Below are 15,967 nucleotides of genomic sequence, written 5' to 3'. Positions count from 1 at the left end.
AGAATTACGTGAAATGGGTAAAAAGTTGCTACTAGATAGATCCGACCTCCGTACGACCATAACAGGCTTATGAGCTGCTTACAAGCCTGTCGTGAAACATAGGCATATAAATAGTATGAAATTAAGATGAAGTTAATATTTGCCTTTTTTCTGGATATTGCATATTGTGTACATGTCCTTACCACTCTTCTTTTGTACAATTAGGTGCACGTGTGAAAACTGTACAATTATGGAAGCAATTGAAGAGCTGCTGCCAAGAAAAGGATGTGATGGAGGAATTCAATGTATATGAGGGACATGGTGCACACATAACCTGCATAACAGATCACCCAGGATTCAAATCAAAGTGTCTGGATGTTTGGGTGTTGCAGACAGCCTACCAAAGGTATTCGAAGAGGGACAGACAACAAACAGGTGATCAGCCACGTAATGAGTAAGTTACTTGTGTGCACAAATGTGTAAAGCTCAGAAACTTTGATGTATTTTTGGGAAGTCGAATGGTCACTCTGGCACAGTCACAGAATAAATAGATAAATAAGCAAATAAGGTTGAAGTAATTACCATTGACATGTATTATCTTGTATTTTACAGAATGTATCGCTATGTGGCATACCGCCTGCTGGTGAGATGTTGTTGGGGAATACTTGGTAAGAACCACAGACTGCCATCATGTGCCATTCAAAAGATCTGTGCTACGTTTCCATCTGACAACTATACGTCGTTCAAGTATCCAGCACTTTATTAGAGTCAATAACAAAACACAATGTCAGTTCAGTGATTAAATCTGCTTCTATTCAGCACAACAGCAACTGTCTTGTTTGGTTCTTCCACCGACTGCTGAGTGGATCTGGGACTTGGAAAGGTTCCTCATCAACATTGTCTTGGCACAAAGCGTAGAGTCTCGGTCAAGAGTTCAGTAACATACTCTGCAAAAAAGATGTTTTATAATCAAGCATAATATATAACATAATATATATAAATTGTATATTATGATGCTGACCTTTGAAACAACCAACCTGGATTGGAACTTGCAGTCCAGCTGACCTGACACGTGGTCGCGCCTGCAGGGACTTGTGGTGTATCCGTGGAGGGGATCCGTCTGCACAGCAATTTCTTTCTGACATGTCTGAAATGTACAAAACACAACTTTACTAATAAATCTTTCAAACCAGCTTGAAATTGTATTGCATGTTTATACATGTCTGTGTAAAGAAAATATCTAATAACATTCATAATAAAAGATGTGGTTGAATTGATTGAGAGAGCAATGATATCAAATTAAACAAATATATGAATTATGTACATGCATGTGGTGATTGTATTTTTAACACGTTATGTGCAGGTCTATTGGTACTACAACTGTAATGTACAGATGACGTACAGTCTTTATATTTACTGGCATACACACAGCTTCCTCCACAGTGTGGATGTCCAATAGATGGTCGCTGATCATACAGGTATCCTCAGTTCTGTCAGTGACTTCATTCAACAATGTTTCAATACCTATGTAATAATAGGGTGATAGTTAAAAGTTAAATAGACTCACGCTTTTACTCAAACTACAGAATAAAATGGGGAAGCCTGTTATAAACATTGAATCTATACTTAATTAAGCTAATGAAGTGTAATTAGCTAAAGTTATTAATACTACAAACAATAACACACAGATATCGGCTAGGGCCTGGTGTAAACTCGTTACATACAGTAGGCCTAGACCGATTATGGCTTTATGCTTGAAACAATAAATACAGTAAACAAGTAGCACGGCTTACCTTCGCTCTCTTCCTTTTGGCGAATGTATTTCGTCGTCTCTTTGGTGGAGGACTCTGCATCGGTGGACGTGTTTGAATCGGCGTGCTGGCTTGTGCTGGCTGGGGTCTTGGCAGTATTGTAGGCACAGCATCTGCGTTCAGTTCTAAATACTTTTTGAATCTCATTTCCTTGGCGAGCATAGTTTGTTCAAAACACGATCTCTCAAAGTGCTGCCCACAAATCATCGGTTTCATCGACGCACTTGTCTTGTCCATAAACGCAACATTTTATCATCTTTTGGCCACAGAAAGCTAGATTTGGAGCCGGCCCCACATCCCCATACAACACATCGCTTTCCACTTATCCTTGACGATCGATTGTTGTCCATTCTTTCTCGTAATAATTGACAGCAGTCTTTGCTGGACGCTTCAACGCAGACAAACACTGGCGGCTGTGTTCTATTTGTTCTACTCTACATCGCCCGAACATTGCTGAAGCGGATGTTCTCGGCGCAGCGATCGATTGTTGTTAGCGGAAGTCATTTTTATGCTGTTATGATAGTGATTTATTACGAATACATCAATATAAAAAATATATATATGGCACATTTCACAATAGATATGCAACCCCTATCATATACCAAGCCCAATAACACTGACAAAATATCATTTCGTAGGCCCTTTAAGTATTACACTTCCATAAAAGTGGGGTATTCACAAGGGACAGATAATAAAAAGAATGATCCAATTGAAAGCAACAAGAGCCGAGACGTCCTGAGTTTTAGTTCCTAACATGGGTCAAGCTTGAAAACATACATTTCCCATAATGCAACTGGAATAGTTGACTTTCATTGGACCCTCCCTGTCTCCTAAACGCCCTCTTCTCACAAACCATGCATCTCCGGTTTGTAATGCAGACCTTCTGTAAAAACATCATAAGTCTCAAGCCAAAACCCAGATAACCGACATCGTCAGGGTTTTCCAGGATCTCACCAGAATCCCAGAATACATTATCCAACTGTTTTCACAGGCTGGACTCCTTATTTCAATTAAACTGAACTTCTAACATTGGTGGTGCACCTTTAAACTGTCTGCCTTCTATTTGATGAAGGATACATTTAGTGTCTTTAATGTAAAGCAAAGGCATTATCGGTATTGTATTTCTTTTCTTTCAGGTAATGGCAAGATCAACAGGAGGCAGAGCAGAACCTCCATCTTACACACACACACACACACACACACACACACACACACACACACACACACACACACACACTCACACACACACACACACACACTCTCTCTGAGCAAGTGACTCTGGATTAAATCTATATGAAAACGTATTGGGGGGTGAGGTTAAAACGTTTGCCGCTAAACTACTACTGTCTGTGTGCTGTGCATGTGCATGTGTACGTGTGTGTGTGTGTGTGTGTGTGTGTGTGTGTGTGTGTGTGTGTGTGTGTGTGTGTGTGTGTGTGTTTGTGTGTGTGTGTGTACATGATGTCAACACGAGACACCACGCACAGGTGAGCCGTCAGAAAGGTTACTATTGTTTTTCTTCTGACTACGATTCTCCGGCTTTGTTTGAGTTAGAGTTCCAGTTCCAGTGATGTTGATGTCGACGCTTGTTCTCGTGCGCGGAGATCGAACGTTTCAGTTTCTTCGGAAAATCAAACCGTTGGAAAGATGAGCGAAAAGCATGGATAAAAGAGGAGAAATACTGGAGCATGAACAGGAAGCCATGTTACGTCCCACAGGAAGCCAGCAAGCCTTCCCTAAAAAATACCTCACAAAACTGCCAGGACTTCAATGCGTTAGTATTTTTTTTTTTTAATGCAAGCTACACTTTCCCACTCTGTGAGCATTTGCAGATCTCACTACACAGTAAGTCATTGTTTTTAAACTTCAGTGTGTTTTTTTGGAATCAACAAGAACCCGTGCCTCGACGAGTTCATGCAACAGTATTAAGCTGTCTGTGACCTTTGACCTCTACTTGTGTAACAAATGTGTCATTGTGGCATGTTTTTCGGAGGGGAGGGGTGTTCAAAATCAAAAGGGTTGTTTTCCATTGCACTCTCCAGCATTTGTACACAAGAGAAATGTCAAATTGAAATACTATTTTTGTACTGCACGCTGTGTTGTTTGCAACCATAGACTGTATATAAGACATTGACGTATTCACCGTGACCATTGGTCAGTGCACTACAGTTGAAGCCTCGAGTTTGGCATTTTGGTCGCCATCTTGGTTTTTGACCCATGCCATTTAGTTCTTTTGGAACGAGCAGTGACACGGAGTTAAGTATGACCGAATGCTGAAAAAGACACTTACTAAATGTTACAATTAACTTTTTAAGAACTGAAAACAACACTGTAAAAAGGGTTAAAGTTCTAAGACAAAAATGCGAACAGCCCAGAAACCGAACAACGCAGTAGTCGCGATCTGTCAATTACAAGGTAGCCACACCTAAACTAAAGCATACCCTGATTTATCTGCTATTTTACTCTGAATGAACGTCATCGCTGTATTGAAAAAGACTTGAAACTAGCGAGACCATTAATTTATTAGGAAAATGTTTACTGAGGTAATAAATCAAGTGAGAAGTAGGGTCATTGTCATTGACTTCTACACAACCACACTTATTTTTGTGAGCCACCCTCTGCTGGTTATTCGAGAGAATGCAAGTTTAAGGCACATGGCTTCACTATTCAGAACCTGAGGTTTGCAACTGACAGTGATGCAACAGATGAAGCAGAGAAGTCTCACTTTTTAACTTGTCGGCTGGTCGACAGATTTGATTACTTTGAGACAGGCTAGCTATTTCCCCATGTCTATGCCAATGCCGTCTGCCTCAAGAAGCTTTGGGGGTATTCTGTGGATGCATGCACCTTTTTGTTTTCCCTGTTTACATACGATAATTAGGATGTGTGGTCCCCGGCCCCTGATTGGCCGCAGCGCTGTTCCTCTCCTCCCACCTTGGCGAAGACAGGATGTGGGGATATGATTGGAGCGTACCTGCTCTCCAATCCGAGGTGCACTGGAGACACCAGACACTACAACTGCCTATGCTAAGCTAACCTAACCAGCTGCTGGCCCAAGCTACATGTTTATTGTACATGAGAGTGGTATTGATTTTCTCATCAAACTTTCGGCAAGGAAATGTCAAATTATAAGAGATTAAAAGATTTGTGGTAAAAAAAAAGAATGTAAGTTTATCTGACACCAATTCACAATCACAATTGAACATCACAGGTTGAACATGTAAGAGTGTGAAAAAATTCAGATTTATTGTCTGTTGAGATTTAAAGAATTTTAGCAACATGCTAGAACTAATGCGTGTTTTACTCATTAGAGCATTAATGTCATTCACATTAAGTTCAACATAGTTTTGCAGCTAATAGTGTAATAATCTTGCAAACAAACTCATAATTTCAGAAGTTAAAACTTTTGGCAGAATATTTATTTTTCTTTCAACGTGCATTAAATGATAAATGCTGAATTGATCATTTGATCAATTAAAGCTCAACTTAATTAATGGTAAACATCCTGTATTACATTGACCTATTGTCCCATGATTTCTCCAGGGGTAGCTTTAAAATGAAGAAATATATCTTTTCCCCTTATATTTTATTTTACATGAACTGTATAAGCGTGTATCAACTTTACCACACTTTTTTCTTCTACACAACACAAGAATGCAGGATTATTCCACTGTTAACGGCAAACAGTGTTGCTCATAGCAGTATTTTTGACATGCACGGAAGGAGATTTCTACAACAACTCAATATTTATCATTGTAAAACTAAAACCTTTTAAAATCTAAGAAATAACTGAATTTATATGAACGTGTCTTAACCATAGGTGTGTGTGTGTGTGTGTGTGTGTGTGTGTGCCTCATGCCTGGAAGTCCTGCCGTGTTGTGAATCTTGACTTCTCTAAAAGATTGAGCTGCCTATAAACCGGTGGTGAGTGACTCTTTACTGGAACTATTTAAAGTATTTCACACAAACATCAAAAGTAAATTTAATCAATTTCATATGCAGCCTGTGTAGCAGTCATTATTTGAGTGGTGAAAGTGTGTGTATTACCAACTAAAAGAAATATAATTTTTCTAAAAAGTAATCAATTTTATTCCAAAATTCAGTAACATTTCTCTCAACAAAACACAAATCATTGAGAATACATTTCCATTAATTTTTCTATAAAAATAACCAGGAGGCACTGCACAAAAAAATAAAAAGCTTTTGTGCAATTTTAACCTGGAATGTCTATTAAAACCTGGTTTAAAGCTTAATATTGTACATTTACACAAGTCATACAATAGTGAAGGCACAGCTGGTACAAGGCTGAAAAGTACAGTGCATTTAAAAAAAACTAAGCATGAAGCAATACAGATAAAAAAAAACAAGTTCACAGCGTCAAGTCAAAGCAATACACAAAACAAAAGACTTTCAGAGCGTTATAGCGCACTGGCTAGCAGGTGCTTTTGCTAGGAGTCGGTGTGGATTCATATCATGTGGCCAAGCTCAAACAATCCAGATCTAGACAAATGTATATCAAGTTTAAAATATTTTTTGTCTATTTAAAGGCTTAGCACAGGGGGGGAAATACAATCACCCACTACTTGCTATCTGTCATGGTAGGTAACAGGCCTGTGAAGCCTTTAGCATTTAAATACCTGGTTATAGTCAATTGTATGATCAAATTTAAAGGAAGAAATCGACATTTTGGGAAATTAACTTTCTTGCCAATAGTAAGATGAGAAGATTGATGTCTGATTTCACAGTGTTTGTCAGTTAAACATGTAGCTACGGCTAGCAGCTGGTTAGCTCAGAATATGTGCCAGGAGCGGTGACCCCCTGGGGTCAACCTTCAGTCCCCCATTGAACTCTAAACTATTGTTTTTACATTTTAATACGTATATTAAGTTGATTAGTTAATTTTTAGCTGATAGTAGTTAGATTGTGTCACCTTTGGACACAGTAAGGCAAACCGTTTCCTGTCTTTATGCTAAGCTAAGCTAACCGTATCCGTGCTCTAGCTCCATATGGAGCTTACAAACAGGATAACACGAGGCCATCAATCTTCTCGCTAATGCTAACTTGCGGTAGGAAAACAATGAAAGGCAAAGGAAAGCATGAAGTACATGTGTGTACTATTAAGTGAAGCATCCATCATTCTTGAGAACTTGTTATCTCTTCATTTCCTGAAAAGGATTTCCCCAAATCTCTGTTGTTTGAGTCAGAGGTGTGGATATTGACATTAGTTGGGGCATGGGGAAACATAGGAATAACATTCATGAAATTGCAACCAGTCTGTACCACTGAAGTTCAGAACAAGTAGAATGAGATGAGACATCAAATGAGATGAGAAAAGTGACGACGTCTGAACAACAAACACAAAAGTAAAGAACATGAGCAGTTGTAACAAAAACAAATGTCTGATGCAAAGCTTCAAGGTGAAACTCCTGTTTCTTCATATAATAAATGCAGAAGAACAGGTTTCAGATCAAAGTGTAATTCGACTGTGTGTGCTTCATCGTCAGGGTCTAAGACTGATTGGTCCTGATCTGTGCTGATCCACTTCGCTCTTGGAGCTCGGGCTGTCATCAGGACTTATGGGAACTAGAGGAGAGCAGCAGAGGAGAGGGAGCGTCCATGCTGGGTAAAGGGAAAGGGATGTGTCCATTCAGCAGTGTGGGGAACTGCAGGAGGACAGGCAGAAATAGAGGTTGAAAGCACATATACTATTTAACCCCCTGACATATTGTATCATAAGAGAAACTTTGATTTTTTTCAGTGTAACAATGTTTATTTTTTATAAAGGTTTACCTGGTAACTGAAATCTCCCCTTGTAGCATTTGAGTAAGTAGAGCCAGTGAAATGTTCAGGTAAAATATACAAAAACTAACAATACAGGCTTTCATAAAGTGTACATTGTATTTTATGTATTCTTTGTAGAAAGAAAGTGTTAAAATGTTTGTAATCTTAATTTATTTTTTTACTGTTTATTTTATTTATTTCTGAACTGATGAATGTTCTTTCTTTCTTCAACCAGATGAGGAACATCCAGTTTTCTTCAATTTAAAAACACTTGTGCACCCAAGAAATAATAGTAATACATGAATTACTCATTAAAAACACAAATGGAATTTTAATATGAATTTCAAGGATGTGAATGATTAGTTATGTGATCACAGCATCTTTTAAAATATTCTGATGGCATAAAGTGTTTGTAGAAAGATTTGACAATTGGAAAACTCACTTTTTATACCACCACTAGTAGGCGCAAAAGAAAGTAATGTTCAAACTCAACACAGGGGCTTTAAAGAGAATTAATACGATTAAATGACTTAAGTCTTTACACTGATAATATAACTATAAATATATTGATTTATTTATAGATATACAGTAGTCCCACTACCAATACTGCACAGATTATGTCACATCCATAATACTAACAGTAATGTTAAGATAAGTCGATGCTTTGACAGAATGATTTGCGACAAACCTGTCTATTCTCTATTTCCTTCTCTATTTTCTACAGCTCTCTAGTCTAATGCATCACAGGAGGAGAGTCTGCTCTTGTTTATATTACTTGTGGGGACTTTAAACCGGGTAACACACAAACATTGTGATAAACTCCCATTGTAAGGACTAAAACGCTGGCCATTAGATGCTTAACAGTTTATTTTGGAGTTGTGTATGTATTTTTGTGTCAGAGAGACATTGGTGGGAGGGGCTCCTGACCAACCGGCCCTCTCCCCCTAGCCGAAAGGAAGTTGCCCCCCTCCCCCCCCCCCCCCCCTTTCTTGTCCACACAGGAACGGAAACATCTGTGGCTTATTTTGAAACCCTGGCACCCAGTGAATCACACACACACTAACTCGACTAAAATCAGTAAATCGAACTGACTGTAAAGTTCCTGCAGTAGTGAGGGAGGGCTTTGCTGTAAATAAAGATTTAGTTTCCATTTGATTCAAAATTGATTATTGGGGTCACGATTCCATTCAAAATCCATTTTTTTAATTCAGTTTTAGTAATTTTTTAGGATCTTCTCCGATCTGCTCTGTGCTAATAAAGGCGGTGTGGCAAATGATGGAATGAAAGCAGAGTAAAGTGTGTATAAGATTATGTTTTTATATTTGAAAAAGGTTGCATCAACTGATTGCAATAATGTAAACACGCACAGACATATATTAGACAAACTAACATTTATTCTGAGACAAAAGCTAACATTTATTCATGCTAAACTTGCACAGATATATTTTTAGTATTTCTCAATTCTCAGTGACTTCAAGAATAACAAGTTCAAGCTATACAAAACATAAATATGTTGCCTGTTAGATATATAAAATTGCCTTTTTATTCCAATTTCAAAAATGTATTATACAAAAAAGAATACTGTATAACTGTAATTTAGTGTGATTTTTCAACAAATCACACAATACTACCTGACACAACTTTAACTTATTGTAGAATTTCTGTCCACCGGTAGCAATATGTAGGTTCTTTTGTTGAAAAAAAGCATTATTAAAAATAGATTTTTGGAAGTTGAGAATCGATTCTGAATATTGGAAGATTGGGGTTCCTCCCACCCCAAGTGAATACATTGGACAGTATGTGTATGTTTCTTGCATTACAATAATTAGGAGAACCAAGTCAGTGTTAGGGTTAGAAAACTGACTCGGCAACATCTATCTACAGTTTGCTAAAGTTAGCTAACATTATCAGAATCAGAAATCCTTTATTAGACGGGGAAATGTACCTTGTTACAGCAAAAGAGCAAGAAAGTAAAGTGGCGAGTACACAATTAAATAGAATAAAATACAGTAACAATAGTATAAGTACAAAGTCGTTGATACAAAAAGTTGTATATTATTATTATAGTTGAATATTGCACATGACAGTGATAATTGCAGAAGTTATAAAAAGCCACCATAAACTACTAATGTTGTAGCAACAGAACTGCTGAGTGTATGATTTTAAGCGAGGGTGTGCATATTGCTTTTGAATTCTAGTTTTCATTTGTATGTTATTTCATTTTTCATAAAATCCATAGTCTTGCTTTAAAATAATAATCTCAAAGGTTTTTATTTAAATAAATGTTAAATCAGTATATATCGCCGAATGAGGTAACTCAATGGTAATTGAGTGTATGGCCCGCTAATGAAAGCTCTTGCGTTTGCGATATTACGAACTGGGTGTCTGTGGCAACAGGTAAAAAGCAGTTTAGACTGTTTAGCTCTCTGGGAAGTGAGATCCAAAAACACACCTGCAATTACCGCTTATCGGCCATAGATGCCGCAAAAGACAACGAAACAGAGACATTTGAGATTGTAACTTTAAATAAAAAAACAACGTACTTGTCAGATTGTTGTCAAACTGATATCCATTTTTAATTTGGGATTTAGGGGTCCTTCAACAAACTTTGTAACTTTTCAAAACAGACGATCCAACAATCCATTTGTGTGTTCGGATAACATGCCGTCATTGAGTCCCTCAACATATCCAGCAAATACCAAATGTGTGTGAGTGTGTATGTGTGTGCATTACCTGAAAGAGGGGGGCATGGCTCTGCAGCTGTGCAGGGCTGAGGGGTCCCACTGGGCTCAGGCTGGACCAGAAATGGATATTGGAGAGTAGAGAACTGGGAGTGAGCAGCAGACCAGACGGAGTCTACATTGATGAAAGCCAAATGAAATATAGGATGAATACACCACAATGAATGTTTACTCTGGCAATAAGTCTAGAGAGCTGTTCATAGTCTGTGGTTGGAGTCGTCATGTCATTCAGTCTCACCCTGAGCTCAAAGCCAAGTCTGCCCTTTAGTGAACTCGTGTCTCCCAGACAGACTTGGCAGACTAACTGCATGCAGGTCAGGAAAAGCTCCACTCATACAGAATTCATGACATCTATTTTCTTGTCTCTTCATATTTAACTAAGTCCAGTTTGGTTGTCTGTCTGATTATTTCATGGGAACACTAGACTCTTGTTTTATCACAACAGCCAGAAACTACAAAGTTAAAAATCAAATGTTTCAATTTTTTTTTTGTTAATAGTAAATTAAATTTGAAAGAAAACGTGCCCTGGTGGACTAGGAGTTTACGGCGCTGACCATGACCTTTGCATGTCATTCACCATCTCTTTCTCCTCTCATTTCCTGTCATCTCTCTACTGTCGGTTTTCTAATACAGGTACAACATGAACTAAAACATATTTGTACATTTTTGATGGCAGGAAGCTGTCTCTAACTCTTCCTGCGAAAAGCTACAGGGCTATATGTTATTGCCAGTCATGTCATTTGTGTACCTCAAATTTCCTTTGTTTGACCACTCTCACTCTTGCTGATCTAAAACAGACGTATGTGCCTTAGTTATTCTCAGTTCTTCTAAACTACTTTCTAAGAACCAGCTTGTGGTGTGCTTTTGTCCGTGTTTTGATATGTTTTCTCTCGAGCTCACAGCTTGACTTGACAGATACCAACAACCACCATAAACTGGTTTCTGGTGTACAACAGGGATAGCTGCAGGGCCTTTTTTTAAGGTAGTAACTAAAAACAGAACCACATCTGTCCTGGGGGGGTCGATAAGGAGCTGTGGATACTTAACCAACAGCTCAGGTGTTTCTTGCACTAAAATCATACAATATTTTCAATGATGAGTGAACAGTTTAGCGTACACTTTTATTTTCCTACACTGGATAAAGGCGTCAGCTGAATGCCGGAATGTTGTCAGACTGTCCTGGTTTGGTCAGTGTGTTGTTGCCAGTAAATCAGAAGCTTCAGGAACATATGGCTTCACTTATAAACCCTCTTTCTCCCTCGCCTCCTCCCTTCTTTCCGCTCACCTCTTTCCATCTCCTCCCCGTCTACAAGCTTAACTTTCTTCATTCACAAAACTTTTCCTTCTCCTCTTTCCTCACCAAAAACGTCCCGAGTTACAGCAGGACTATGTGTGAATGGTGTTAATACATGTTATGTGTCATGTTGTACCTGTGTGGTGAGGAAGGCAGAGGTCAGTGAACCTGAAGGCAGCGCCGGGCTATTGAGAGCAATGGAGACGAGGTCACTTCCTGTCAGGAGGAGAGAGGAGGCAGAGATTTCCAAGCCTTTGGGTTTTCTGCTACTGGCCAATCTACTCCTCTCCGGCATTGTCGTGCACTGTGACCTCTCCCTCTCCCTCTGACCAGATGACAGGTTTAGAGGTTGAGTGCTCAGCTCTAACGCATTAGTCTCTGAGCTCTGGCTCCACCCCCTCCACTGTGTGTGGGAGGGGCTTAGTGGCGGGGAGGAGGAGCAGGAGGAGGAGCGGGCCTGCCGAGGAGACGGTCTGGAGAAATTTGACGTTTCAGTCGAGGATGGGGGTGGGGTGCAGGGTAGGGAGGAGTGGCCACGGTTTGTTACGAATCGTATGACAGAGGAGCCGTCGCCGTGGCGGTCGGATCTGGGTTCCGTCTTGATTGGTGGATACGGTTCTAAGGAGGGCTGCAGGGAGCTGACAGTGAAGGAGGAGTACAGGCCGGAGTGGAGGTATTGGTTTCTCCCACCCCCTTCCTCGTCTTCAGCCTCAGGCTCTGACATCGCACCCCCACTTTCCTCACTGCTGCGACCTGACTCCACCGCCGCAGGGTCCATCTTAAGAATCTCAGGGAACGACACAAACTTGTAGACAAACTTCTGGCCGATCACCTTCTTTATAATGTTCTGCAGAGGAACAAGACACAATTTCTTATATTAACCCATTTAATTTTGGAATGTTAAGAACATAACAATGTAAATGTTGCATACCTTGTCGTAGTAGTAGCGCAGGGCTCTGCTCAGCTTGTCATAGTTCATGTTGGTCTTGCTCTTGCGCAGTCCCCACAGCTTGGCCACTTCTTCTGCCTTAAGGAGCTTGAACTCGCCGTCGTTGGATGTCCAGCAGATGAGATGTTTGTTGCTTTGGTCGAGAAGCAGCTGCAGGAGGAACTGCCAGAGTGTGATGGAGCTCTCCATGATGGGACGACACCAGAGACACAGGCAATCTGCAGAGGAGCGTCAAGACTTAATGAAATCAATTCAACGGCCACGTGTTGCTTTGTACTATCAAGAAGATAGTCAGTGGAACAACATTCTGTTGCAAACAAGATGGATTGCTTTACAGCACAAATATATTGACATGCTATCCCTTTATCACCTGTTGTTTCAAATGAGTTAGCAGAAAATTGCCCATTTACACATCCAGCAAGGGTAAGGGTTGAGGGTTGTCCTGGCTGAGCTCAAGTCTCTTTGGCCACTGACTGGGGCTCAGTCTGACGGTGGCGGCTGCCGAGTTTTGGCTGGCTCGGAATTGCACATTGAACACATTCTTAGACTGTTATGGTATTCATACGCCACAGAAGACATTTAAAGGAGGAAGGGAAGAAAGGAGCGTAGGTGGGCAGGGAAGAGGAGGAATTTTCATTGTCAACACAAACGCAAACCGCGGTCCTTCCTCTGATGGAAGATCCAAAAAAAACCACTTGCAAAACAGAGATGGCCTTGTCCACCGCCAGCACTGCTCTCTGACTGGGAATTCCCTGTCGCAAATACTGAACCCACAAACAGACATCAACATGTAAGGTGGTGGTGGCTCTAGTGGTACGGCTTCCAAATACAACACCTGATGGTTGTGAGGTCAATACCAGGGCTGTAATTGATCAATCATAATGGACTATTCAACAAATCATGTAACATGATTTGATAACACCTTGCTGTAAGTTTCCCTCACTATGGTTTGTGAACAACTTATAATATCTATATCTCGCACACATGAACTCACAGACTTTGGCTGCCTTCCAAAGCAGGATGGTGGCAGTAGTAAATACATTAGTGAGTGAAGCCGCTATTGATGCTCAGGGTTACATTTGTCCATGTGCTCCTTAGCCCATTTACTGTAAGCAGAAGAGCAGGTTTTGTGTAATGATAAGTGACACAAATTAAAATAATTTTTATCCCTTTAATTATCCCATCTGTATCCATATAATTATTATTAGGTTGAATATACTTGAACTCCACTGTACTTCTTGTTATTTTACCTTTATGTTTGTGTTTGTGAGTGTGTGAGAGACACACACACCGAGAGAAATAGAGGAAGGGCACCACAGACTTTTGGATGTTTCCATGGTGATAAAGCAGGATGTGGTCAGTGACCTTCTGCCAAGACAAGCATGAGTCTAACCAACGTGTTTACCTGGAAACCACCGACTGTCTGTGAGTGTCTGCCTGCCTGTTTCTCTGTCTCCTTTGCTTTTTCTATCTCTCAATTCAACTCAATTTTATATATAAGCTTCATTAGCAGGAAATACAAAACTACTTACTGCCAAAAGAAAATCAACAAAACATGTCATTAGAACCAGATTCAATTTGCAACCATGACAATATCACAGTAGAGACATCGCAGTTGCATCAGAAGTCCCCATGGCAACCACATCTGCCTCAGTAGCGTAGAAACATTGGAGCCTGAGGATCTCGAACATGAAGTGATGATTACTCTGCCTACCTATCTAATCACTCATTTAATACGAAAATACATCTCTCTTTCTTTCTCTGTCGTTCTAACAGGAAACCACCCAGCAGAGAGGGGAAAGTGTGTGTGTGGTGTGAACAATGACCCATCGCCACGAACACACACAACCGCTTCCTTTTTCCTGCATGGGTGTGTGTGTTAAGTGATGGAAGAACTGTAGTTCTGTCTGTCTGTCTAAACGAGGACTTCCTGTCATTCAGCTTCAGGGGCGTCTTCCCGGAGAAAAGCCTTCCCTCTCTGGGAGGTAGGACGTCCTGTCACTGGGAACCACCAGGAAAAAACACGCAGGCGCGCACACACACACACACACACACACACACACACACACAACTCACACCTTTGCTTCTTTATTTGTATGAAGATCTTAATGTTAACACTCAGTGGATGCAGAAGTTGTCTTTTTAAGAGCAACATCTCAACACACACGCACACACACACAATTCACAACAACATATGGAGGATGCATCTATGTCCTCATGTCAGACTCTTTTTGATCTATGTTTACCCTCTGATGTTTCACTTTTAACAAAGCTGGATTGGAGAGAAACAAATGTGAAGGAAATGTGATTGATGGAAGTTTAGAGTAAAAACAATCAAATATTGGCCCCCAGTTTTACAGGTAAGAGAACAACAACAGTCTATGAACTCTCTCTCTCTCTCTCTCTCTCTCTCTCTCTCTCTCTCTCTCTCTCTCTCTCTCTCTCTCTCTCTCTCGGTGCAAGGTAATAGTTAATGTAACACATGAACATTCTCCTTCCTCAAATATGAATCTATCAGCTATACACTCCAGTGTACTTAAGACACTCAAGAATTCCAATCCAACAGAAACAAACCAAACCAAAAAAGCCGCACATGATTCTCCATCCATTTTCTGGGCTTATTTCTTATTTTTGGAAGTATGTGTATAGGGAGGGAATGAGGGGAGGATTGGTGGATTCTGCTGGAACTCAAATGGTTCTTTGTTTTGCACCAGTGACTCATTTTCAAGATGTTGTCTGCTGCCAGCTTCAATCCGGAAGCGCATGGCAATTAGTGTGCGAGGTCCAGACAAACCAGAAAGTCTACAACTAGATTTTTTAAAGGAGCCACGGCTAATTTTTCCATAGTAGCTAGTACGCTAACTTATTTCTCTTACTTTCTTTTCGTATGTGGCAAAACTAAATGGGGGCAGCTTTACGCATGTGTCTGTGCCAAAGCAATGAACGCATAAAGCTTTAACAACCTTTACGCACAGCTTCAACGCTTATTACGCACAGGTTTAACACTTAACGCGCGGCTTCAATGTGGTTTTCAAGTTGACAGTAAATATCTGAAACGTATCAGCTTTTAGCTAATATAACAACAGCTAATAGAAGTCCGCTTCTGTCTCTACATAAATCTAGAAAGTAGAAGTAAACTTGTGCCTACCCTGCTGTGGACGGCCGCCGCTCCCCTGTCCGTCTGTGATGTGTGTGTTTGTCTCTTATAGTGGTGTGTGAGTGTGGTATTGGGGCTCCATGCTGCTGCTGTCTGAAAGCGGATCCGCAGCTTTTTTCTCTCCTACCTCAGAGCAGGAAGTCGGGACGCGCAGACGGAGAACCGGCGCACTTCCTTTGGCTCAGTATTCCCGTCTGTGTAAACACACACACACACACACACACACACACACACACACACACACACACACACACA

General features: G+C 40.4%; 1 protein-coding gene across 2 annotated transcripts; it reads right to left on the bottom strand.

The window, feature by feature from the left end:
* Positions 1-5,855: 5,855 nt before the first annotated feature.
* LOC115028397 (ETS domain-containing protein Elk-3-like) lies at positions 5,856-15,930 on the bottom strand. 2 transcript variants are annotated; one of them, XM_029462167.1, is made up of 5 exons: positions 15,704-15,930; positions 12,538-12,773; positions 11,743-12,453; positions 10,305-10,427; positions 5,856-7,453 (listed from the first exon to the last, which is right to left on the bottom strand). In XM_029462167.1, the coding sequence occupies exons 2-5, from the start codon at positions 12,742-12,744 to the stop codon at positions 7,358-7,360; spliced, it is 1,137 nt and encodes a 378-aa protein (XP_029318027.1). In that variant the 5' UTR covers positions 12,745-12,773; positions 15,704-15,930; the 3' UTR covers positions 5,856-7,357. The 2 variants fall into 2 exon arrangements, with proteins under 2 accessions (XP_029318027.1, XP_029318028.1); XM_029462168.1 differs by lacking the exon at positions 15,704-15,930 and adding an exon at positions 12,926-13,969.
* Between the last annotated feature and the right edge of the window lie 37 nt (positions 15,931-15,967).

The sequence above is a fragment of the Cottoperca gobio genome, chromosome 23 (assembly GCF_900634415.1).
Source record: "Cottoperca gobio chromosome 23, fCotGob3.1, whole genome shotgun sequence".
Classification (NCBI taxonomy): domain Eukaryota; kingdom Metazoa; phylum Chordata; class Actinopteri; order Perciformes; family Bovichtidae; genus Cottoperca; species Cottoperca gobio.
This window is presented reverse-complemented; position numbering and strand designations above follow the sequence as displayed.